Here is a 24,617-nt window from a genome sequence, read left to right as displayed (position 1 = left end):
TAATAATATCACAAATCAGGAGAAAAGTATAAGAATATTTTAACAAACCTCGCATAACTCGTCAAAAGATAACTCACTTAAAAACATACATGTGGAACATACCTCCAGATCATACCTCTAGATCATGCCTCTGGATCATGCCTATAGATCATGCCTCTAGATCATGCCTATAGATCATACCTCTAGATCATACCTCTAGATCATACCTCTAGATCATACCTCTAGATCATACCTCTAGATCATACCTCCAGGTCGACATGTACTGCGAAGAGTTCTACTGCCGGTCGCACGTAGCAACGATTTTAGTTAAGTTTTCAATCAATTCACTGCTCGCCGAGTCGTTCAATTAGTGTTTTCACAACATGAGCATACCATGTGAACTTTAAAAATAAAATTAAGATAAAATCATTTAATTACTGTTTGAATTTTTAAATTATTTCCGATATTCAACAAAATTTAATCGAGAAGTAAATTTCTTACGAAATTTAACAGAGAGTGAGACACGATAACCGTTCTCAACGTAAAGCTGACCATCACTGGAAAGGTGGAACGAAAATGTGAGTTTGTTGATTGGCTGCAGCTGAGCGTGACGTCACGAGGGTCACGCTGAGCTGCGCTCTGATTGGCGCACGCGCGAAGCGAGGGGAAGTGCGGCTATCGATATAATCTAGAGTGCTTTCTTGTTGAAACTTCTTGTCGATATTAGCGAATCGTGTGCCGAGCCTATTTATAGTGAAGCATCTGGTTTTATTTTCTAGCCAAAGCAAAGGTCAAGCATCTAGTTATTATTTATCTAGTAAATATAATAGTCAAAAACCTAGTAATCGTTATCCAGACAAAACTAAGGTAAATAATCAAGCAATTGCCATCTAGCCAATGTCTTCCAGTCAAAAAAAGTCAATATAAAGAGACCAAATATCAATATACCATATTTCTATTGCAATATTTTGGTGACAGCGTTTTTGAATGCAACATTCTGTAGGTTACATTTTAATGGTAAAATTAAGACGATACAATTTAGGAACTAGAAGGGTTATAATATTTGTTCCTAAATACAAGATTATCATGACGATGTTACAGCGATATTACAGCCCTGGGCCTATACTTTCAAAAAAAGTTAAGAGATCGTAAGTTCATCAGCCAATCATTGACGGCCTTTCAAGCAAAATCCACCAATCACAGACAAGAAAATAGAGCGTAAGTACTTACGTTCATTGACGGCCTTTCAAGCAAAATCCACCAATCACAGACAAGAAAATAGAGCGTAAGTACTTACGTTCACTTAGCGAGTTTTGAAAGTATGGCCGCTGATACGGAAGCCCCGCCGAGCGCTGCACGCGATTTGCGGGATTTTTAATGCCTGCTTAATTATTTAACACTTGGAGATAAGAGACCTCACCAGCAGCTGTATGTGACCTCACCAGCAGCTGTACGTGACCTCATCAGCAGCTGTATGTGACCTCACCAGCAGCTGTACGTGACCTCACCAGCAGCTGTATGTGACCTCACCAGCAGCTGTATGTGTCCTCACCAGCAGCATTTAAGGAGACAACAGTTGTACGGATGATATTTACATGATACTGTCTTTGATATTGGAATATAAAAAGAAATGGTGTAAGATAAATGGTGATGAAACTATCCTAGGTATGAGCACAAAACTTGCACGAATAAAATATAAGTAACATTTTTTAATTGGGAAGAGAACCATCATGTGATCATGGTTTCGGAACTAAGGTTTTTTATCTCAGGCGTAAAAGAAAGATAATTCTATCATAAGAGGTATGCAACTGTCATATATTGCCCGGTTATAGACATGTTAAAATCCTGTTAAAGTTGTTCGAGGCATGATTGAATAATACGTATAAGGAATTAAATTGAAATTTATCATGGGACTGGAATGAAACTTTGAAACGTACGTGTAGCATGAATAATTCGCAGAAGCACCATGGGAAGCAGAGAAGTTAGATGTGAGCATGACGAATTAACAATGAAATATGAAGAGACCACGATAATCCTAAAGGATGGAATGCAATAATTTATTTTCTCTCATGCATCACTCTCTATTGTTTTAAAAAAAAAATTAATATTCTATGAAAAAAATGATACATTTTAGAACAAATCAAGAATCAAGAAGTGACTATATCTTAGGTGAAGAACTTACTCTGACACAATCAATTTTGGAGCGGGTGACGCTACAAAATTTAAGTTCAATCCTACAAATATTGATATTAATTAAAATGTAAATTATACTCACTTGCATGCTACTGACATGATTTATATTGCATGCATGAATAAGAATGTAGTTGTACTACCACATGCATGGAATTAAATTGACCTTGAAGGAGTAGGACTGATGCATGCACTCCATTCTGGAGGTTTCCATTAGAAACTTAAAAAATATAACTCAGTACTCACTGCAGTGAGTGACAGAGAGCGCATTTTCTCGTGACGAAAACGTGAGGTCACGGACGGACGGACAGACGGACGGACAGACAGACAGACAGACGGACATGGCGAGCACAATAGTGCATTTTTTCCATAAATGAGAAAATGCGCTAAAAAGAGCTGAAAATAAAAAATTCTAACAGAATCTCATTTTTGCAATTCAACACCGATGTCGAAATAATATATAGCAACAGACACTGATAATAATAAATTATAAAATAAATAATAATAATAATCACGAAAACCTTATGGATACATAATTTAGCTTGGAGAAAAAATTTCAAGCCAAAACTCAAACAAAATATAGGCAGAAATTATTTTTGTCTTTGGAATTTTAGGGACCACATCAGTTCAAAAAATTAATATGATCTACAAGCAACGCATGGCAATATTCAACAGTTCAGTAGTAACCAACCCAAATTGCTTCGAGCTGATTTCCAATTTGATAAATTGTGAATGCATTCACTAAATGATGCGGCCGATCTGGCCCAGTATCAACCAGGCCGAGCATGCAGTGTGTTGGGCCGCAACCTTGCCCTACTTTTTAGACTCTCAGCCCCGTACATATGACTAGAACTTCGCTCTCATCTGTATAATTTTTTATTATAACAGAATGAATTTTACCCCAACCTTTCTAACAGCAGCATAAATTTTACCCCAACCTTTCTCCCAGCAGCATGAATTTTACCCCAACCTTTCTCTCAGCAGCATGAATTTTGCCCCAACCTCTCTCCCAGCAGCATAAATTTTACCCTATCCTCTCTCCCGGCAGCATGAATTTTACCCCAACCTCTCTCCCAGCAGCATAAATTTTACCCAACCTCTCTTCCAGCAGCATGAATTTTACCCCAACCTCTCTCCCAGCAGCATAAATTTTACCCAACCTCTCTTCCAGCAGCATGAATTTTACCCCAACCTCTCTCCCAGCAGCATAAATTTTACCCCAACCTCTCTGTCAGCAGCATAACTTTTACCCCAAACTCGCACTCAGCAGCATAACTTTTACCCCAACCTCGCTCGCAGCAGCATAATTTTTACCCCAACTTCACTCCCAGCAGAATAAATGTCGCGTCTAGCACGATTTCAGGTCCACACTTCTGATCACGCGTTCAGCCAAAAAAATTATTATGCCAACTTCACTCACAGCCACTCACTTCGGGCACAACCTCGCAGTCACACACGCAATTCCCCAGGCCTGACTTGCATCCAAATAATTCTTATGCGAACATCGTTCCGTCACACGCTTCTCAACATCGCTCCTGGCACGCAACTGCTGCAAAATCTTGCAGAAAAAAAAGACAGATAATAGCAGGAGCTGTTATGATACATTCTGGTCGATAAAAATGACGTGGAAATTTCACATCGAAGAACTCTGAGCACTTTGCCATGGAGAATTTCAGTTACGAATTGAAATTATAGATATTGGGTAAAAATAACATATTAGCAGACGGTCAACCGTGATAGGAGTACAAACATAAGTTGTTGTTACACAAAAAGGAGAGAATAACGAGGGCTGCGAATCCCAAAATAACTTTGATCATCACCCAGTTACCGGCGGAAATTAATATAGGGGGCGACAAGAAGGCTAACCGACATGCTTGAAGTGCACTGCAAGCGACACGAGCAACATGGTTCACAGCAGCGATCAATGGAACATTAGTTACCGTGGCTACCGTGACAACAGGCGGCCCGTTATCGCTGTAGCCGCCCACCATGAGTGGGGCAGGGGGAAGAGGTTAGACCCTCCAGCTCGTGCCTCTCGTGACATCAATGCACGCCATACACTACTCATTCTATTTCATGAGTAGCACATGCTTTAGCTCATTGCTATTCATGCTTTAGCTCATTCAAACATGAGATAAAATATCAGGTCGGTGATAGACTAATTTTCAACTCACTGCATCAAATATCAATCGATAATGGTTGTCAAGCCCTGAATAAGCCCTTTCACACTCACAAGATACTTGTTTAATTAATGGATTAAACCCCATATCACTAAACTCTCCTGGTTTGTTGCCTTCGTAAAACCGTATTATTGAGAATTGTATCAACTCTATGAAATGTAAGTATATATTTAGAGGACACCCAAAATAACTATGTGTGGGGTTAACGCATGCTCTTGAAATGATATTTTTAGAGGTGGAAAATACAAGACATATGCTGTTCGAGCCGTAACTTGCTTGCCCGGGCTCTATCCCAATTTTAGTATGTCCGATTTCGTGAGGAATTTTATCCAAAGTTCGTCCAAACTCTGTTCGATATTTTCTTAATACCTGCACGTAAGCGAACTGCGCCTGGGCTTTCCCTTTAATGTGGGAATCAAGTCATACTGAATCCTGGTAATAACCGCAAATAAAAACTTCCAAAAAATACCATTGAATGTGCAATAGATTGGAAATTAACTTTGGAAATTATTAGCTTTGGAAGTGAACTTTTACCATGAAAGAAAAATAAATGTTTATGAATGTAGTTGTGCTTGGAATTTTGAAACAATACTTTAATAGGAGTTCAGAGCTAAATGTTTCTGGAACGGATTTCACAATATATAACGTTATACTAATTTAGAAATTAATACTAGGTGCAAGTTATACGGCTCTACGTGTACGGCTCATGGTCAGTGCAAGTTTAAATAAAATACTTAGAAAAAAACTTAAAAAAAACCACGGTTTTCTTGTGGACTAAAAAGTAGAAAATCAATTATGGCTCGCCCCAAAAAACGTGAGTCGGGCGGTACGTTCACCATCAAATTTCCAAAATTCGTGTGTTGTGTGCTTTTCGCTTTAATCATAAATCTGCCCGACACACGTTTTTTGGGGCGTGCCATAATTGATTTTCTACTTTTTAGTCCACAAGAAAAACGTGTTTTTTTTTAAGTTTTTTTTTTTCAAGTATTTTATTTTCTCATTTTTAGTCCTACATAATATTCATTTTATTTTAGTTGGCCACGCAAATGCACGAAAGAAAATTCTTTTCGAAGTTCTGTAGAAAATTGTATTCGAGGGAATACATTGGTGCATGTAATTTCATTTCATGCATCAATTGAATAAATTCCACGCATTTCATTGAATAAATACGCCTGGAAACGTGCAACAAATGATTGGTTATTGTATTGTCATCGGGAGCTGAGCTTCCCTAAAAGTTTCAGAGCGCTAGCTAGCGGGAAAGTTATTTCACCGGGACGACTGAGAAATATCGATTGCAAGATTTGATCATCACAGACACGAAAGCGAGCTAAGAAAAACGTGGTAAAATCGGCCTGAGAAATGCCGGTCGTTTCTCAGTATATCTGTATAACTCGCGAACGAAGGCAATACCGAAAAAATTGTCACAAGCTAAACATCACCGTTGGCAGTTTAGTTATTCACATGCATTAACATCTCCATGGTAAACATACAAGTTGACCACATCTACGATGAGTTTGACCAGATATGGACGCAAAGTTGGAAATATGTCGATGAAAATTAGGGTAATAAAAGTACGAGTGAAACTCGTAATATAAAAGTTATTATATTCTATTAATAAACATTTTACACTAGTTGAGTTGAGTAAAATATGTGATGAAATGAACCTAACAAAACTAGATCACTTCTACGTACAATCCGCTCCCAAAGAACACTCAACAAGCAGTCATTCAAGCGGGCTAAGAAATAAACAGCTATTCTAATAGAACCTTTTGACTTACATATTACGTACAATAAAGAGACATCACATTATCTAAACTTAGATTAATGTTAAACCTAATTTAATATCAAAACGATCTCGTGAAAAGTGAATGCATATGTAACGCAACTTTTATTTCAAACTTAATATCTTTACCTCAGTATCCTCAAAGAAAATAAGTATTTTTCGTCATGCCTCTATCCTGCAGGCCTTTTTTGCATAATATTGATATCGAACTGCCTTAAAAATGTTTACAATAACGTGCATTAATTTCAAGTGTTCTGTAACATTCACCAATTGTCTGAAAATGTTTTCAATACGGTTGGCCTAAGAAGTGTTCATGTAAATGAAACGTATTCGCCAAATAGCGTCGAGGTGGAGACGACAAGCATGAAAATATTTTTTTCTATGTAATGAAATGATTCTTTTGATTTATGGACGCTAGCGAAAATCATTAATAAGCTAATTAAAACTTCAGCATAACTAGAGGCTGTCATTAGTCGTTCGCATGAATCTTGTTTTGTATTCGTCAAGTTTGATGTTCAAATGTTAAATGGTGAAGTTCATAAGAAGGAAAGACTTCTTATGAATTTTTAGGGATGAAAATTTGCGTTTGTTTCCGATTGCTTCAGCGCTCTGCATCGAGGGACGTTTGCAGGACTGCTCCGCCAAGCTATCGATTATTCCTTTGTACCTGTAAAGTATTGCTTATAAAATACTAATACTTTATTTAAATATATTAAGAAAGCAATTTAAACAACTCCTAATTCAATTGCCATTCGCATTGCAGACTCTTATCTCAGTATCATAGAACGTTTGATTGCCATCGGTATAAAACATAGAACGAATCTATCAGAAGCCCATTACTGTCGACATCAAATTGCCTAATGCCATCCATCAACTTCCGTGCAAATTTCTAAAAATATTGAAGATGCACATAAACAAAGCGTGATGAAATTTCTGTAGTTGATTCATTTATTTTGATTCATTTGATTTGATTCATTTCATTTGATTTGATTCATTTCATTTGATTTGATTCATTTGATTATTTTGACGATTAGTTTATTTTGACTACTATTTGGTTAGTAAGTTGCCGCGTTTTGCCACGACGCACCTGACAGCAAAGCAGTAGCGCTTCCTGCGCTCAACGATGGGCAGACCCTTGGCCGTGGCCGCCTTCACTGCCGCGGCTGAGCTGCGCTTTGCCTGCAAGAAATCCTTATATAAATCACAGCCTAATTAGCCTTAATTTAATTAAGTTTTAGGGACCAGAAACAAATACGAGAGAATGCGTGATCTAAACGAAGATACGGCGAGACATTGACACGCACCAGTGATGAATTGTTTCAATTATTGCAGCTGCTCATAACAATATAGTTCTGGAGCCATACTTTCAAAACTCGCTAAGTGAACGTAAGTACTTACGCTCTATTTTCTTGTCTATGATTGGGGGATTTTGCTTGGAAGACCGCCAATGATTGGCTGATGAACTTACGATCTCCTAACTTTTTCTAAAAGTATGGCCAAAGGTAGCCTACTTCTGATGGTGCATAAATGTTATCGTAAGTAAGCAAAAACTGTTTATTTATATAATGCAAATGAAGAGCTACATCGTCGTCTAAAGTGCGACATCATCGTCAGTTTTATTGTCAGAGATTTGAAAAAAACTTCAATACAGTGAATCGCTCTATAAATTAATTATATAGAACAATTGCCCGTAATCAGGCAGAATAATTATGAGTGTTTCATCGAACTCTAAATTATATAAAGAAAACTCTAGAAAAAAAGTTACTATAATTATTCCTGTAATTCATTAAATCCAATACGTTTTGGAACTCATGATACGATATTTCAAAAAAAAACATTTAACATCACGAGTTAAATTGATTTGGAACGTTTTGCATGCTGGATTTAGAAAACTACTCGACAGCAACGGCTTGAGCCACGTACAATTTTTAACTAAATCTCTTTGAATATTTTCGGCACATTATAATCCTCTGCACGGATAAGTTGCGTGTTCATAAATCCCCAAATCCTCAAACTAGAGGATTTGTCTTCGAAAACTTTTTCAGCCTTATTGCGTTCACCCTCTATTTGGGAGCCAGCTCTAAGTAGTTGAGCGGTATTTTTGCAGGTCCGATATAAATGATAACGTAGAATTATATATATTAGGCTAGAGATCTGCGCAAATAAAATTGCAATATTACTGGATGCACTTCATAATTGAGTAAAGTTGACCTTAGCAGCGGCGGCGTCTTGGTCAGTGAAGGCACTGACGGTCTCAGCCCGCACCCAGTTGCGGCACACCGGCGACTCGAAGTACGTCACGTGATACCAATTCTGCCGCACGAATACCATGCGTATCATATACACTGTTAGAAAAATTACCGTTAACGGTATTACCGGCGTTTCAGTGGCCAGTCGGCACGTGAAAAGAAACACCGAGTCGCCGTTTTTATTCTAATTTAACACTAGCAATCCGTAATACATCTGATAAAAACGGCGAAACAGTTTATTCTCACGGGGCGGCCGGCCACTAGAACGCCAGTAAGACCGTTTTTTCCACCGTTTTTTTCTAACAGTACGTGCACGGTAAGAACCATAGTTTACTTATTAGGTTAATTTTGTCTTAGGTTTCCATTATACAAGCGAATTAAAGATAAACCGTGGTTAGTTCTAACAGGAAGTAAGTTTTCCCCTAGTCTACTAAAGGTAGAATACATCATACATAATGAGAATTGAAATTTCAGGTGACATCGGAAACGATTAAATGCATTCGCTATCTGATACATAACATTACACTGAAAACATCAAGGACATAAATTGTGTTTTGGTTTTAAATGTGCATATACGGAAAAGCAACCGTCGGTAGACAATGAGTTATGCGGTCATTGCAATAAAAATCAAATCGTTGTTATCATAAGAGTTGGTCGTATAGACGTGGTAGTGGTAAGGTAGGTACCGGGCGATAATTTCAATATAAATTTAATCGTTGTTATCATGATAAATGATTAAATTGAAGAAAACTTTAGACAACTCAATAGAAAATCTGTTGTTTTATCAACAATGATAAATGATTAAATTGAAGAAAACTTTATACAACTCAAGAGAAAATCTGTTGTTTTATCAATATATTGACCTGAGCCGAGCGTGAAGTTAGTGTGTACGAAGTAGTCTGGGTCGTCGCTGGGCAAGATGGCCTCTGGTACTTCGCAGCTCGAATACTTCGCGTCTGTACAGTAATAATTAGCATAGTAATGCCTTACTCTATGTAGTGGCTGTACTCTTACAATGTTACTTAACAATGATATATTACAGTATTATGAATTAATCTTTAGTTTACAGGTGAACTATCTTCGAGATTATTATCGCATATTATCATATTATTCGATATCTTATACTTGCCTAGCATCTCAAGTTGATGATATAATATACAGTTGATGATATATTACAGCACAATGAATTTACAGGTGAACTATCTTCGAGATAATTATCGCATATTATCATATTATTCGACATCTTATACTTGCCCAGCATCTCAAGTTGACGATATAATATACAGTTGATGATATATTACAGCACAATGAATTTACAGGTGAACTATCTTCGAGATAATTATCGCATATTATCATATTATTCGACAACATATACTTGCCCAGGATCTCAAGTTGACTTGATATAATATATAGAATAAAAGTAAGCTAGTTGCCAACGATAGCTTATTCATGCATTACTAGAATCCTTGTCCCAACCCCCATTAATAATATTTAACCTATTGCATGCTAATTCAAGGAATATCCGTTCAATAGCAATTTTGCAAAGAAACCCAAAACTGCAATCAGGCTCTCGTTCAAAAATATTCTAGAAAAAAAAACAAGAACAAATTTGCGTCATTCACATTAAACTGAGCAAACCTTTTTTGCAAAAAATTGTCTAATTATTTTCTCTAAGTTCTAGTATGCATTACTATTCTTCCAGGAAAAAAATTAATATTTAGCTCGATGTAATATCTCGACACGATAAGATCGAGGATATGCACGAGGAAATTCCCCCAAAATATTTGCGGCTTACACACATAAACCGTGAGTGTAAGCTAGGCGCCATCAATTATACAAGCATTTTAGGGTGCAATGATGTCCTAAATGGGTAGGTTATCATAGACAGGAAGATATTACCAGTGTTCATGGGGCAGGTCCAGCGGTCGGGCAGGTCTGCAGGGTCCACCGCTGCTCCCGACGGTTCACCGCCAGCGGGCCCCGCAGACGGCGGGACGGCGGTAAGTTCCCGCCACTTGTCGCAGTCGTCGCAGCGCACCCACACCGTCCTGGGCGTCTGCTGTTGCAGCTCCAGCATGTGCTCCTGAGCATGGCGCGCAGCACACGTTATGCGCACGTTATCATAAACAGGAAAAAAATATTATATTATAAATAATAAATATATATAATATTTTCCTTATAAAAATATTATAAGGAAAATAAAGCGCATTTTTTCATTTATGGAAAAAAAGCGCTATTGTGCTCGCCATGTCCGTCCGTCCGTCTGTCTGTCCGTCCGTGACTTCACGTTTTCGTCGACGAGAAAATACGCTCTCTGTCACTCACTGCAGTGAGTACTGAGTTATATTTTTTATATATATTAGGTGATCGATAATTAAATCAGGAATATATTATTAACCCAAGTAATAATAATATTATAAATATATAGGTGCCATAATTGTTTATTTCAATTCTTTTCAATCAATAATTTAATTATATTTTTTGTTAATCTATGTGATCTTGAACCGATCAGTGTTTATTGTGATGTTGTAATTTAAATTCAAAGTCTAAACTCAATCAAGAAGTGACAGCAAAATTGCTGGTTGCCTTAACAGTCGTAATGTGACCAAGAATCTTCATTTAAATTGCCTCGACTGAACTCTTTCAGGACGGTTTTCTTCATAATTATGCTATCTTAAGTCAAGAATGGATAACTATGTGTTTCCAAAAATATAAAATAAAGAAAAGAACGCGTTGCACAAACCTTCAAATTTTGGATTCGGCGCAAGTCCTCCACAGGGTGTCCACCTGGCATGAAGGCGGTGGTTTAGTGAAGTTATATTAAAGCTCTTACAAATATTGTATATGTTGTTCTTTTATTGAATTGTACTCATCATTGTATATGTATGTTCTGTTATTGAATAGTACTCATGATGTTCACGTATAGCAAGAGAAAGTTACTACAGGAAGCTCATGACGTACACTCACCCGAGCCTGCGACACTGCGACGTCGTCTAGTAGCATCACACGATTTATGAAGAGTCCTGTGTGCAGCGAACCAAAACTTAATTCAGAATTTACGAATAACTAAAAAATTATAATTAGTTGTGATCATTATTAGTAGATTTTTGCAATGCATCGAAAATTAATTGATAAGAAATTTCATTCGTGGGTATGCAAACTTAATTTATCCATCTGAAGGCTATCATTTCCATTATTTTCTTTCAAACTTGAGTAAACTGCAACAAATTTTCTATTAATCTTCAAATACTTGGTAGGCAAATAATCAAAATGGCGATGCACGTTAGCAGTACGAATAAGTGTATTAATTGTTAGCCACGGATCGATGCATGCAACTCATGGTTGAATTATTAATTCAACCATGCATGCAACTCACCCGAGTTGTGTGGCCGCAGCGCCTCTCTTCTTCTTTGCCGATGTCCTGGGCTTCTGTGGATTGAAGCTTAATTATATACATTGAAATATGAGCCTAAGTTTCGTGTGTACATAACATAAACTTAATAATCTTACAAATTAATGTTTTTGAATAAAATATGTATTTATCTCATAACTTATCGTCTATCTCAATCGATCATTTATGTATTTTCCAATTACGGATACAATAAAGCACAAAATTCATCGAAATAAGATACCTCTGGGTCTGGCGGAGAGGGCATCATGAGACTCTTGGAATTCTTGGCGAGTTTTGCAGGATTTACAAAATTCCTTTGTTTGGTTTTCGTAGCTGATGATTTTAGGGGACATCTTGCAGTTTTTTTGTCGTTCACATCGCTTTCAAATTCATCTTTGCCGCCATCACTTTCATCGTCTGCGTCCGATGAACAATCAGTAACCGAATGTCGGGGCTCATCGGTAACTGAAGAATTGCTTTGCGTCGTGGTGTTACCGTGACCAAGCCACGATGATGAGCTTGATGCGTCGTGTGCACTTGACGCTGCGTCGTGTGCACCTGACGTTGCGTCGTGTACACCTGACGTTGCGTCGTGTACACCTGACGTTGCGTCGTGTACACCTGACGTTACGTCGTGTGCACCTGACGTTGCGTCGTGTACATCTGACGTTGCTGACGAGTCATGCGAGTAAAACGAAGCCTGGATATGGCGTGTCTCCTGAATGATAGGAGACACGCTCGAGGGTAGAGGGGTGAGGGTGCGCGAATGGAGCAAGGGTGACGACACAGCCTGAGGGGTGAAGCCCTCACGTGACGACGCGGAGTCTGGGGCCTGGTCATTAGTTAAATATTTTGCTCAATTGTATCTCATAAATAAAAGCTTGAATCATTAAAATAATGCGCATTGCATATCTTAAAAACATTGTTTTTGAACCTTGAAAAATGATAAATTGGATAACATTGCGACCTGCTGAAAATTTGAAGCAAGTTTCAAACTTATTCCCATCTCAACATATTGCAGTATTCATAAAAATTATTTATATTTGTTTGAAATTCCCCAAAAAAGTAATTAATAACCCACCTAAATAACCGAAATGAATAAAAGCAGCCCGTAAGAAGGAGTATCCTTTTATACAAGACTCATAATTGGTTAAAGCGTAGAATTTATACCGAGAAGAAATTTATGAATATTTTGCTCTCCTACTGACATTTGGGAAGCAAGATTTCCTTTGATCAGTTATGTATTAGACTCATTCATACATGCATTACTTATGTTTGAATTAACCTGTTCCTTAATATTAAAATATTGCAATTGAGTAGAGAACTGACCCCAACATCCGCGACAATTAGAGAACCCCAATCCCCTATTAGAACTGACCCCAACATCCGCCACAAGCGACGAGTTGATTTCATAACTGCTCGGGTCGCCGCGCTCTCCCCCTTCAGAAGTCGAGTTTCCCTGCTGGTCAACAGGAGAGGATTGCCATTTTCCTTGGTTCTGCTGGATGCGGTTAGCAGAACTGGGAACATTCTCATCGCTGAATAAGAGCTTTTCATTAACCTGTTTCAATATCATAGGTTCTTGAGATGTTGCCCCTCGCTTGCACACGCCTTTGCCCTCTGCTGAAACTGTGCTCGGAGGATTAGTCGTCCCAGTGTACAAAAACGACATTTTCTGTTTAAAGTAGGCAAGGTGACTTGCCTGCTGCCAAGGGCTTGATGGTTTATCCCGTCCACCGTTCTTAGGCTTGGGATGAGCTTTTGGCTTGCCAGCTCCAGCACTTTTTGCCGACTTGGAGTTTGTGGGGGCGGCCATAAATTCCTCGTCTTCCAAGTTGCAGAGTTCTCTCTCAGCCTTGATGATTATTTTGGGCTTTGGTACCGAGTTTGTCTTTTTCAACTTCAATGGCTTTGAGCTTTGACGATTCGACGATTCACCACTATCAATAATTTCTTTCGTTGCTGAGTACTCTTTTGATTCCGACGCAGAATTCTGATCACCGGTATTACTCTCGGTAGTTACATGGTTCTCATTACTTGCACTTGCAGGACTGAGATTAGGAGGAAGTTTCCCTTGCACTGTGACATCCTTCACCTCCGGCAACGCCTCTCTGTTGACCGAGGGTTCTCCTGATCGGTGCGGGATCGAGACTGAAACGGACCCATTGTGCTCGTTCTTAACGGAGTAAGTTGGTTTGCAAACTTGAGAAGTGCATTTTGTATCAGAATATTTTTTTGAGTTCCCAGTTACTGCCATTTGTTTCTGTCCGTTCATCTGGGAAGCTTTTAGATTTCCACGAAGCTCCGATGAATTACTTATATTAGTTATTGAATTGGTTATTTCATTACCCGTAGTCTTATTGATAACAGGTTTCTTGAAAACAGGTTTGAAATTTGGTGCAACTTTTTGGCTTTTTCCAAAAACAGGTCGTATAGGTGCGCTCGAGGTAGGCTTCGGAGCTTCGGACTCAGCCTTGCCTCCATCGTCAAATGCCTCCATCGCTGCATCAGATTGTGATGACATGACATTCCTGCGATCCGTGAGCTCAGTACCCGCTGCATGATTGTAATTACTGTTCTTCATCTGGAAGAGATTTTGGCTGCTGTCAACTTGCTGGAAAGGATTTTCAGGTTTTCCAGCTCGTTGGAAAAAATCACCGGATCGAGGGCCTGCATGGTTCGCGTCATTTTCTTTTCCGACGCCGACACGATTTGTAGGGAATTCCTGAGAGAGATTATACGATTCATTTTCTTGTAATCCCCTTCCTGCAGACAGGAAAATATTACCAGATTGTTTGTTTGCAAACTCGCGGCCTTTAGACGCCTGAAACGACGACGTGTCCTTGTTGCTGGCCGTCTGAGTGCGCGCGAAGGGCGGGGCTCTGGCGTACGCTGGCACGCTGCAGTCACGCGACTCTCGAGGATCGCCTCCTGTGCCTCCGGAGTCTGTGAAACTGTCGACAGTGCCTGGGCTACTGTAAAATGACTCACACAAGTTGTCGGTGGTGCTGAATGAGTTGGTGATGTTTCCCGGAGCTCTGTTAGCACCGTTGGCTACAGAAAATGCTTGCTTTGGGGCGACGGCGAAGCTGCTCTGGGATTTTTTGATTAAATTTCCGTTTGTGGTGAATGGGGTAATCGGTACTAGCGGCAGAGGCCTGCAGATGCTGGTTGAGAACTTCCCACTGGGGTTATTGAGTGGAACGTTTCGTTCAGTTGACTGCGGTGAGCTTTGATTTTGATCTCGTCCTAGTCCAAAATTCTTAGTCAGCGCCGACGCAGACGAGAACAGAGAGCGCGGCTCTCTCCCAAAACTGCTTCTCTGAGAGCTGTCCGGGTACTGGGTTTCAAAATTTTTGCTGATATCTTCCAATATTTGGGTAAAGCCTGCGCTGGAGTCTTGACTGCTTTGGTCGTTCCCTGCTCCCAGCAACGATTGACTTGCCTCGTCGTAGGACTTCGCTACTTGCGAGAAAGAGAGCATCCCCGAGCCCTGCGACAGTACGTCGAAAGCATCACCATCCATCCCGCGCTGCGAACTAAGTTGTTCGTCGTTAGCGGCTTGCGATGCAAATAAATCTTCATCTTCTATTTCAACCAAGTTCTCAGTTTTTATTTCAGCGTCAGGGTAGATCGGATGAGAGTCATGACGGTCACCGGCCGCCGTCGCGGTAGGGAACATTCCAGACACCACACTCGCCACGCTTCTGTGCAACGAATGCATGCCCGAGAGGTGGCCTTCATTTCTCTGAGACATGCTTGCTAGGTAACCTGAATAAGTGTTAACTATGATTTATTCACCTCATTAATATATTTTAAAAAATACCTCTTTCATATTAATGTTAGTGAGCTAGTAAAATGATTTTGTGGTGAATAGCGATATTCAATACACCAACTACTGTAGATAAATTCAACAAGAAGCAATACGCGTCACATATTTAATCTAAGCTAAACAATGAGCAAATGTTCATCTAACAACAATGAATTTAATATACATTTTTGGGCTTCATGATGTCCAAAAAATATGAAAGTATCAGTACTAGTATTAGCAACCGCTATATTTCAATTGATTTTGAATTACTCTAGCGAATCTAATCTTAAAACACTCAAGGCATTGAAAACCTATAATGACCTTCGGACAACCTTGACGACGCCGGCCATCAAGAGTCTCTCGTGGCCACCCATAGTTTCCGTAATCGATCATTTGATATATTAATCCATATTTGATCTCTAATGACTGATAGAATAAATTTTCGTTACGAATTTCCGTTATTACTGAACATTTAATTTATCCTAAGGTTCAGATCAGTATCTCGATGAAATTAGTAACGAGACAAGGTAGTGGACAATATTTTCTAGGCAGAGGAACTGTTATAATTGCTCAAAAGATCCGTTTAAAACTTCGTTGCATCAGTGCGGGAAAAGAAATTATTACAACCATTTTTGCTTATACACGTATGTTCGGTAAAAATAATTTGATGTGGTAAAAGTTGTGATCATCTCAGATTTCTCGTCGAAACACATGCTAAACCGTACATTACGGTAATATTGTCGTTCGGCCGCTAGACTAAATGATCTTCGTTTTTAATTACAATATATAATACAACAAAATACGTTTGTGCGATTTGTTTCATATATTTAAGTAAATTTTTAGCGTCATTTTCGTAGCGAGAATAACATTAACTTACCTTAGAAGAAGCTGCAACTGACTTCTCTGAAGAACTTCAAAGACAGACGTGACTAGCGTGAAATGGAGCCTCTCCAGCAGCCGTTGACGGGAAACACTTTCATCGAACTATTGCTAACCCGAGCTAAACATCACCGTTGGGAGGTTAGTTAGCCTATTCACATTCGTTTCGTTCAAACCTGTTCAGTATTTTAGGAGAAATTTCTTGTTGACTACGAATTTAAGCACGTATTGCTGTTTAAATCACGAATATGGAAAAAACACGCAAACAAAGGCAAAATTAAAAAATATATATATAACTCAGTACTCAGCAGTGAGTGACAGAGAGCGCATTTTCTCGTCGACGAAAACTTGAGGTCACGGACGGACGAACAGACAGACGGACATGGCGACCACAATGGTGCATTTTTTCCATAAATGAGAAAATGCTCTAAAAATTGTCACGAGCTAAACATCACCGTTGGGAGATTAGGTTTGAATATTCAATGTTTTATTTAAATATGTACAGTAGTTTAGAATAATTTTCTTGCTCATTGTGAATTTCGTCACGTATTGCTATATAACTCACAAATGAAGGTGAAATTGCAAGAAAAAAATTCACGAGCTAAACATCACTGTCAGCTGTCAGGACCAAATGGATACCTGTACCAAGTTTCATCGAGCTACGTTCATTACTTTGGGAGATATTCCTTGTTCACTAAATTTGGATATTAGACGCGAGACCGGCCGCAAGTCCAGTCGTAAATTTTTCCGAGACGTAACTTTGTCGCAGTTGACACACAATATTGACTCACAAGTGATCACACTGATCGTCATCGCATCCACATTCCAAAACGTTTCCGAGCTAACCCGCCTGATGTTCATATATTTTCGGAAATTTTCTCGTGAATTAGGCGAATGAAAATAACCCTCTCAGCAGTCCTAACTAATTCGGTGCAGTGGACTACATGTGCATCACTGACTAACATGGGGTCTCCTATGTGAATTATGCGTTAGACAAAACACAGAAAAATGCACGATAAATTCATTTGCTTAAAAATTTCTGGTGATTATTATCGTACTAATTTTTTGACTGAGTATCTTTCCAACATTTCTTAACTATTTTTGATAATTAGTTGCATTGCAAATTTTTTTGTCGAAGTACCTTTTCGCATACTTCCAATGTTTCGGATGCTGCAGAAACAGCTGATGTCCCAAAACAAACAGCTGGAACAAAGGCCAACCAATCACAGTAGTTCAGCAGCCTCAGAATCCGCAGACTTAGACAGTTAGGCCTACTGTTAAGGGGACCGGCTACCCTAAAATTTTCAATTTTGGCTTTTCCGGTTTTTGAGCTCATCTTAAAGCTGAAATTCTGCTCTTTCCAATGGTACCACTGCCATCGCTGTACGCCAATATTTACGTTCATGACGTCTCTTTAAAGGGAAGCGGGTGGCAGAGTTCTTTAACTAATTAGATATAAAGTAATTAGCTGCTGAAATCTTTGAATATAGTTTCTTTTTTAGCCGTTTTCTATGAATTTCACGTTTTCTATATATTTTTTCGAAAAATTCATACGAGCAAAATGTTCTTATATTTACATTTTGCATATGTAAGCGAAGTTTCATGATGATCGGATAATAACTGTAGAAGTTTTTCCGGAGGGTAGCCGGTCCCCTTAACAGGTCCACCGTCTAAGGGACAATCTACCGTACGTAGTAATTAAACGATACACGTGTGGGCCAAATTGGAAGGAATGCACATCTGAAAGTGGGAACATTTTCCTGAAGGCTGGAATTAAATAGAGTTGTCATGTTAAATTTGTTGTGCAAAGTACACACTGACTCAGACAGTACGTCAGTACCTAAGACATATAACACACTAAACACAGTACTGTGAGACGTGAGTCTGTGACAAAGACAGTACAGACCATAGTTGTATGCAGTTAGCTAGCTATGGCCTATGGACAAAATTTTTATTATATAGGTACATAGGAATTAGGATAGGCTAATATCTACATCATTTGTGGGCCCTCGCAGAAGAAGAGAAGCAAACAAGGTATTTTTGTCAGAAACAGTTCACTCATAATTTCTCAATAAATTTTAATATTTTATTCAATATCTTGTAGCCTAACTAGCTTCATAGACGTCATCAAGTGTGGAAAAGAAAACATCTACCTTTAGGGCCGCAACTAGAATTCTCCCTTCATTTTATGCCTTTTTTCCAGAACTGCGAAATTTCTGTCAGTTGAAATGTTGAATTAGGTACCTCAGTACCCTAGTCTGGAAAAGTCCTATTTTTGTCTGAAATATCGCGGCTCTAATATCATATAATTTCAGTAGGTATGAAATCTCGCTGCTCGAATGTCATAAATTTTTGTTTGATTAAAAAATTGCGGTTTGCACTTCGCAAACATGTCATTTCATAAAATTTTCAACTTCGGCAATCCGCATTGCTTTACCGTTTCCGCCAAAAATATCTTGCAGAAATATGGCCGAGATATGGAATTCACGGCTCGGTGAAATAGAATCACGGCTCGTAGAAATGGAATCACGGCTGGGAAGTCCATAAAACCACGGCTCGAAAAATTCAGTCGCGGCTTGCCAAGTAGATATATTCCATAGTCCATACTAGTCAGTACCTCCTACTTGATTGTTAACAAAAGTGCCCAATTTGGGCTGCGAGATTCCAATTAGGTATGTTAAAGTTTAATTACGCTGGAGCGGAGCCACAAGATTTCAGAAACAAGTAGGCTAGCCTAGAAAAATTCCAATCCTGAATTTTATTAGACATTAAGACATAAGAGCTGGATCCGGGGAAAAAGAATTCTCTCCTTAATATAAATTATGTTCTAAATTTACATAGGTATTAGAATGACAATTAAAAGTAACTTTACTGTTAGTATTAGGTTATATATGTGAATTTAATTTAGTTTGCTATTTGAAAGCACTCCATTAAAGTTATGACCTTAGTCATTTTGATTATTATTAAAATTATCCTCTATGCATAGGCTGCATTGCTGCAATCAGTGCAATGCACTGAATGCAGCCTATATAGTACTGATAGCAGGTAATAATTTAATTTTTTTACAGAAAATTAATTTTTATGGCAAATTATCTTTACCATTTCTTTGGACAGATCATTTAATTAAATAATTTCTCACAGTACTCCAATTTGAATGATGGTTCTGGAAAATTCTTCTCAGTATTCATACAAGCCTAATTTAAATGCCTTTTCTCTGCCCAATTTCCTTGTGAACCGTCAATTGTATGGCATTTTACACCCTCAAGGTATCCTGTCTACCAGGTTTGATGCATGCAAGACACTTCATCAAAAAGATCTTGTGGCACACTTTGGATGTGTCAATGCTTTGGACTTTTCAAATAATGGGACCTTCCTTGCATCAGGTGAGATGGATTTGGTCATCCTAATTAATAAGTTATTAACAAATTTAACATGATGTGCTCAGAAAATAGTCAGTCTTATTATTTTGTATATTTTAATTGTATGGTTAGTCTGTAGAATATTCAAGCAGTGAATAGTCTAAAAATTTCTGAAGTAAATAGGAAAATTGTGTAATGATTTTTCTTACAGGCAAAGTCAAGCAGTAACAGCAAATTTTCTCATTTGTGGGATAGATTCTTCAAATTTAATTACTAAGTTTAAATTTTTATTGCATTGATGCTGAAACTCCATGATGTGTTATTTGAATCACATAATATTACTTCATGATTTATTGACTTTTTCAGTACTAGGTATATTGCAGTTATTAAATTATTTTTAGCTCTAATATTACTATTACTATGTAAATTGGTATTACAAGGAGGAAGATAGATCACTAAACCCATTGGCTTAAACATCTTCTTTTTTCAGGGGGAGATGACAGACTTGTTCTCCTGTGGAACATCAACAATAGTATATTAAGTCATTCACCCAAGCCATTAGTTTCAAATGTCTCTACTGCAAGAAGAAATGACAGCCGCTATGACAGGAGCCATGACAATGTGCCTCATACAGCTCCTCCACGTGCCATGCAAAAGAAACACAAGAGTAACATATTTAGCCTTGCCTTCACACCATCATGTGATAAGATCTTCTCTGCTGGCAATGACCAGATTGTTCTCCAACATGATATAACCACGTGGGTGTCTCAATATGCTAATTTATGTGCTAGATTGAATCATTTTATATATTAATAATTTAAAATATAATTTAATTTTATAATTAAAAGTTAATATTATATGTATAATATTTGATAATTTAATTCATTGCTTTAGATGTTAATAGCTTGAAAGTTGAGTGTGCATTAACAATCTTGGATAAAAACTCCTTAGCCATGTGTAATGTTTATTAGATATAAATGTATTGGATACATTTGCACATGGTATAGACACAATGAATTATTAATAAATATTAATGTTCAATAATGAATAAATTATATATCTCATGGTACCTGTGTTTGGGAGTTGATATGCAATTGAAAATTTTCATTAGTTTTATACTGTTTATTGAGAGCAAGGTTCATGATGGATGAGTGAGGAATTTTAAACTATTATCACATAAATAACTACAAATTTTTCATTGTCCTTAATGTTATAGTAGTTCATATACATGTCTTGCATCCATGCTCTTGGAAATTGGAGGATTTTTAAAATTAATACCTCTGGTTGTGCTAAAGCTGCACATATCATTCATACAAATATGAATTTTTTATTAATTAGATGTTTTGTGTTCCGTTTTTTGCAAAAATTCTTAAGATATTCAAATCCCAAATCCATGTCTTAACTTGCAGATCTGTGTTACTTTTTTAACTAAATATTAGGATTGCCTTCAATAACATTGTTCTTGCAGACAAAAGTGCCTCCGCAGTGACCAGTATGAGGGAGCTGTCTACTGTGTGCATGTGGACCCCAAGCAGGATATGGTATATGCTGCTGCATGTGAGAATGGTGGACTCTTCCTCGTCGACACTAGACTTCGGTTTAATGGCTCTGGAGGTAATGATATTGACTGTTGATGGCTTGCTTCTTTGAATTTGAATTTTTACTATCATATTTATTTCATTTCCAAATTATAGTGTCTCATAGTATGCCCTAATAATGATCATGTTTGAAGTTTCTGTAATTTTTGAAATTTTATTCTTGCAAACAAGCTTTAAGAAGAAACTTGTGATGGGAAAAAATTTCTTCAAGCTTCTCCCTCCTTCAATTTTTCATCTCTTCCTTACTTGATAATATTTCAAGTTTCATTAGATGTCTGTAAAAACTGATTTATTCTCATAAATAAATTTAGTTTGGCGTCTGAATTGGGATGGTTTAGATTACAAAAAAGTATGTTAGGTACATACCACATTTTGGAATCAACATCTCACTAGACTGTATAATTTTCCTATTGAACATAGCCTTGTTGTTTTCTAGGGAAAACCCAACTCCCGGAGTCGTTCTATGCATACCATTCGGTGCAGTTCCACCCTCAGCTGTCCACGCTGCTGCTCACGGCCAACTACAAAGAGGGCGTTGCTCTCTGGGACTCCAGAAAGTCCACCATGTAAGCAATTTTATCATTTTTTGAGGCTGCATGGACACAGCTAAATAATTATTATTTCTTTGTTAATTAAAGCGGTGTTCAGGCACAATATTTTATAGGTTTGGCCAAGACTCAACGAGAAGACTAGGTGAATGTTAGCAAAACTCCTGTTCCCAAGTAATGAGTGTTTATTAATGTTTGCAATCTCGTGTCTATCATTGCATGAAATTCATCTCGACTGTTGCTAGCCCGGTTGTTTGAACTTTACCTAATAGCATGATAGCATCCATGCTTTGGAGACTGTTATCTTACTTCTGATCGAAGTATTTTCTCAATTGCAGACCATTGTTATTGTAAATCACCCAATATAATCTATATCTTCCATACTTGAGTGTGTCCAAGTTATTTTACTCTAGCTAGAAATATTGATTAGTCACTGGCTCTTATTCTTGTACCTCAGCTAAAAACATTATTTTGTTTTGGAGTAAATATTATCAAATAATTTTACTACCAATATTTGTTGGGCTGCAGGCCGGTGATCCGGTATGGGGGCAGGAAAGGCGAGCGCTCCTCCATGAGCGCCACGTTCAGCAGCTCCGGGAAGCAGGTGTTCGCTGTGCGGCGCCGACGCTGTCCTGTGCTCTACAACGTCAATAACGACCAGCCTCTCGCTGAGGTAACTTTATTGCTCAATAAAATTATTACCTAGAAAAACTCGCAATTTTGTCAATAATTTAAAATTATTAACGAAGTGTGGCTAACGCATCTATATTTATTAGTGTATAAGAAGAGGTTGAATGTCAGATTCTTTTGACGAAGGTCTACTGCTGGCGCAGTAAATTTTTTTACTCAATTCAATATCTGTGCACTAGGTTCTGTATTTATTGCTATGGAAGCATAGAAATATTTATCATTGAATAGTTATTCACTAGGATTGATTTTTCTGGCTTCTTCATTCCTTTCCTTGCTCATCCCTGCATCTGTCTCTGTCTGTATAAATGTACAGTTATTTTTCAATAAAATTGGTCCAGCCAGCATAGATTTTTATTATATTTTTTCAAACGGTTCCACGTTGAAAAAACAATTGCTTGAATTTCTATCGCCCATTTGACAGCGCTGTTCGAAGCACCAAAACTCGTGCACCATGACTGCCAATACATATTTTAACAGTATTTTATCAAACGAGATAATGTTGAAAGCCTTGCCTGCATTAATAACGCCCCACTTGACCGCCCAGTTCGAAGCACGGACGTACTACAACTCGTGTACCATGACTGCTAATACATATTTTAACAGTATTTTATCAAACGTTTCAATGATTATAGCTTTACTTGCATTAATAACGCCCCATTTGACCGCACAGTTTGACGCACCAAAACTCGTGCACCATGACTACCAATACATATTTTAACAGTATTTTATCAAACGTTTCAATGATTAAACCTTTACCTGCATTAATTACGCCCCATTTGACCGCCCAGTTCGACGCACGGACTTACTACAACTCGTGCACCATGAAGAGCTGCTGCTTCGCTGGCGACCGAGACCAGTTCGTGGTGTGCGGCTCTGACGACTTCAACGTCTACGTCTGGAAGCTGCCAGACTCACTTCAGCCCAAGAGTTAGCCTTCTAATTCAATCTTAATTGTTTTTCGTGATTGATAGTAACGTGTGTAGTTGGTTTTTGAAGATAATGATACTATTTTATTGTGTCTCTATTTATATTTTGTAGAGTTTCATCAATTTTTATTTTACATGTCATTTTGGATATGATTTTTTTCGCCGAATTTTGTGAAATAAATTTCAAGGTGAGTTTTGTGTCGTCTTCTCCGGAAATTCATTGTAGTTTCCTAATTTACAAATGAGTGAAATGACTAATTAATTCGGGACACGTGGTGACCAGTTCTACGACCTGCACTGCTTTAACGCTTTTTGATCCAATAATGAACAGGTATTTATCTTTAATTGCTAGGCGCTGCAGTTACAAGGATTTATTATCACCAGGATTAATTTATTGGCAAATGATTAAAAAGCTAAGGATTAATTATCGTAAGGATTATTGATTCCTCTGAACTAAAAAACGTGACGACGACATATTTTGTATTTACTCATATCCTATAGGGGATCAATTTCTCGGCGCAGATTTCATGGTAATGACCGGTCGCATTACCCTTGATGTTTTTACATACTTTTACCCTAGAAATTATTATTTCAGTGACGCTGGTTGAGTGATGACGACCAATAACGACACTGATATTTACTTTACGGGATCTACGTTACTTAAGATTAAGTAATATATTATACTGTTTACTTGGTATAATATCTTATACGGTTGACATGGTTATCACAGCTGCCCCGGTGGTAGTTCGGCCGCCGCGGTTCCAGCTGAGCGGCCACCGCTCCATCGTGAACCAGGTGCGCTACTGCCGCAGCCTCGGCCTGCTCGCGTCCTCGGGGGTCGGCAAGACGGTCAAGGTGGGAGACGCACGACTCATTTGATAGTTTATTAAGTTTTTTTTTTTTTTTTTAAAGGCCTCCCACACTCACCATTCCAACAAAAAAAAAAGGAATTGATTTTATTAATTAAAAACAGGGAATGGTTTCATGTCAATGATCAGGGCCCCGACCTTAACGCCTCTGATGGTGGCCTACAC

The 24,617-nt window shown here is 38.1% G+C and overlaps 1 protein-coding gene across 1 annotated transcript in view; it reads left to right on the top strand.

Moving 5' to 3' along the window:
* Positions 1-19,528: 19,528 nt before the first annotated feature.
* The window catches only part of LOC125178531, a 14,292-nt gene continuing 9,203 nt past the window's right edge, over positions 19,529-24,617 (top strand). Inside the window, exons 1-7 of the mRNA XM_047882504.1 lie at positions 19,529-19,845; positions 20,312-20,579; positions 21,290-21,435; positions 21,856-21,985; positions 22,496-22,640; positions 23,446-23,584; positions 24,314-24,438. Coding sequence (XP_047738460.1) covers positions 19,617-19,845; positions 20,312-20,579; positions 21,290-21,435; positions 21,856-21,985; positions 22,496-22,640; positions 23,446-23,584; positions 24,314-24,438 — 1,182 coding nt within the window. The 5' untranslated portion in view covers positions 19,529-19,616. The remainder of the gene's footprint in view (positions 19,846-20,311; positions 20,580-21,289; positions 21,436-21,855; positions 21,986-22,495; positions 22,641-23,445; positions 23,585-24,313; positions 24,439-24,617) is intronic.

Source organism: Hyalella azteca, unplaced genomic scaffold (genome assembly GCF_000764305.2).
Source record: "Hyalella azteca isolate HAZT.00-mixed unplaced genomic scaffold, Hazt_2.0.2 contig10616, whole genome shotgun sequence".
Classification (NCBI taxonomy): domain Eukaryota; kingdom Metazoa; phylum Arthropoda; class Malacostraca; order Amphipoda; family Hyalellidae; genus Hyalella; species Hyalella azteca.
This window is presented reverse-complemented; position numbering and strand designations above follow the sequence as displayed.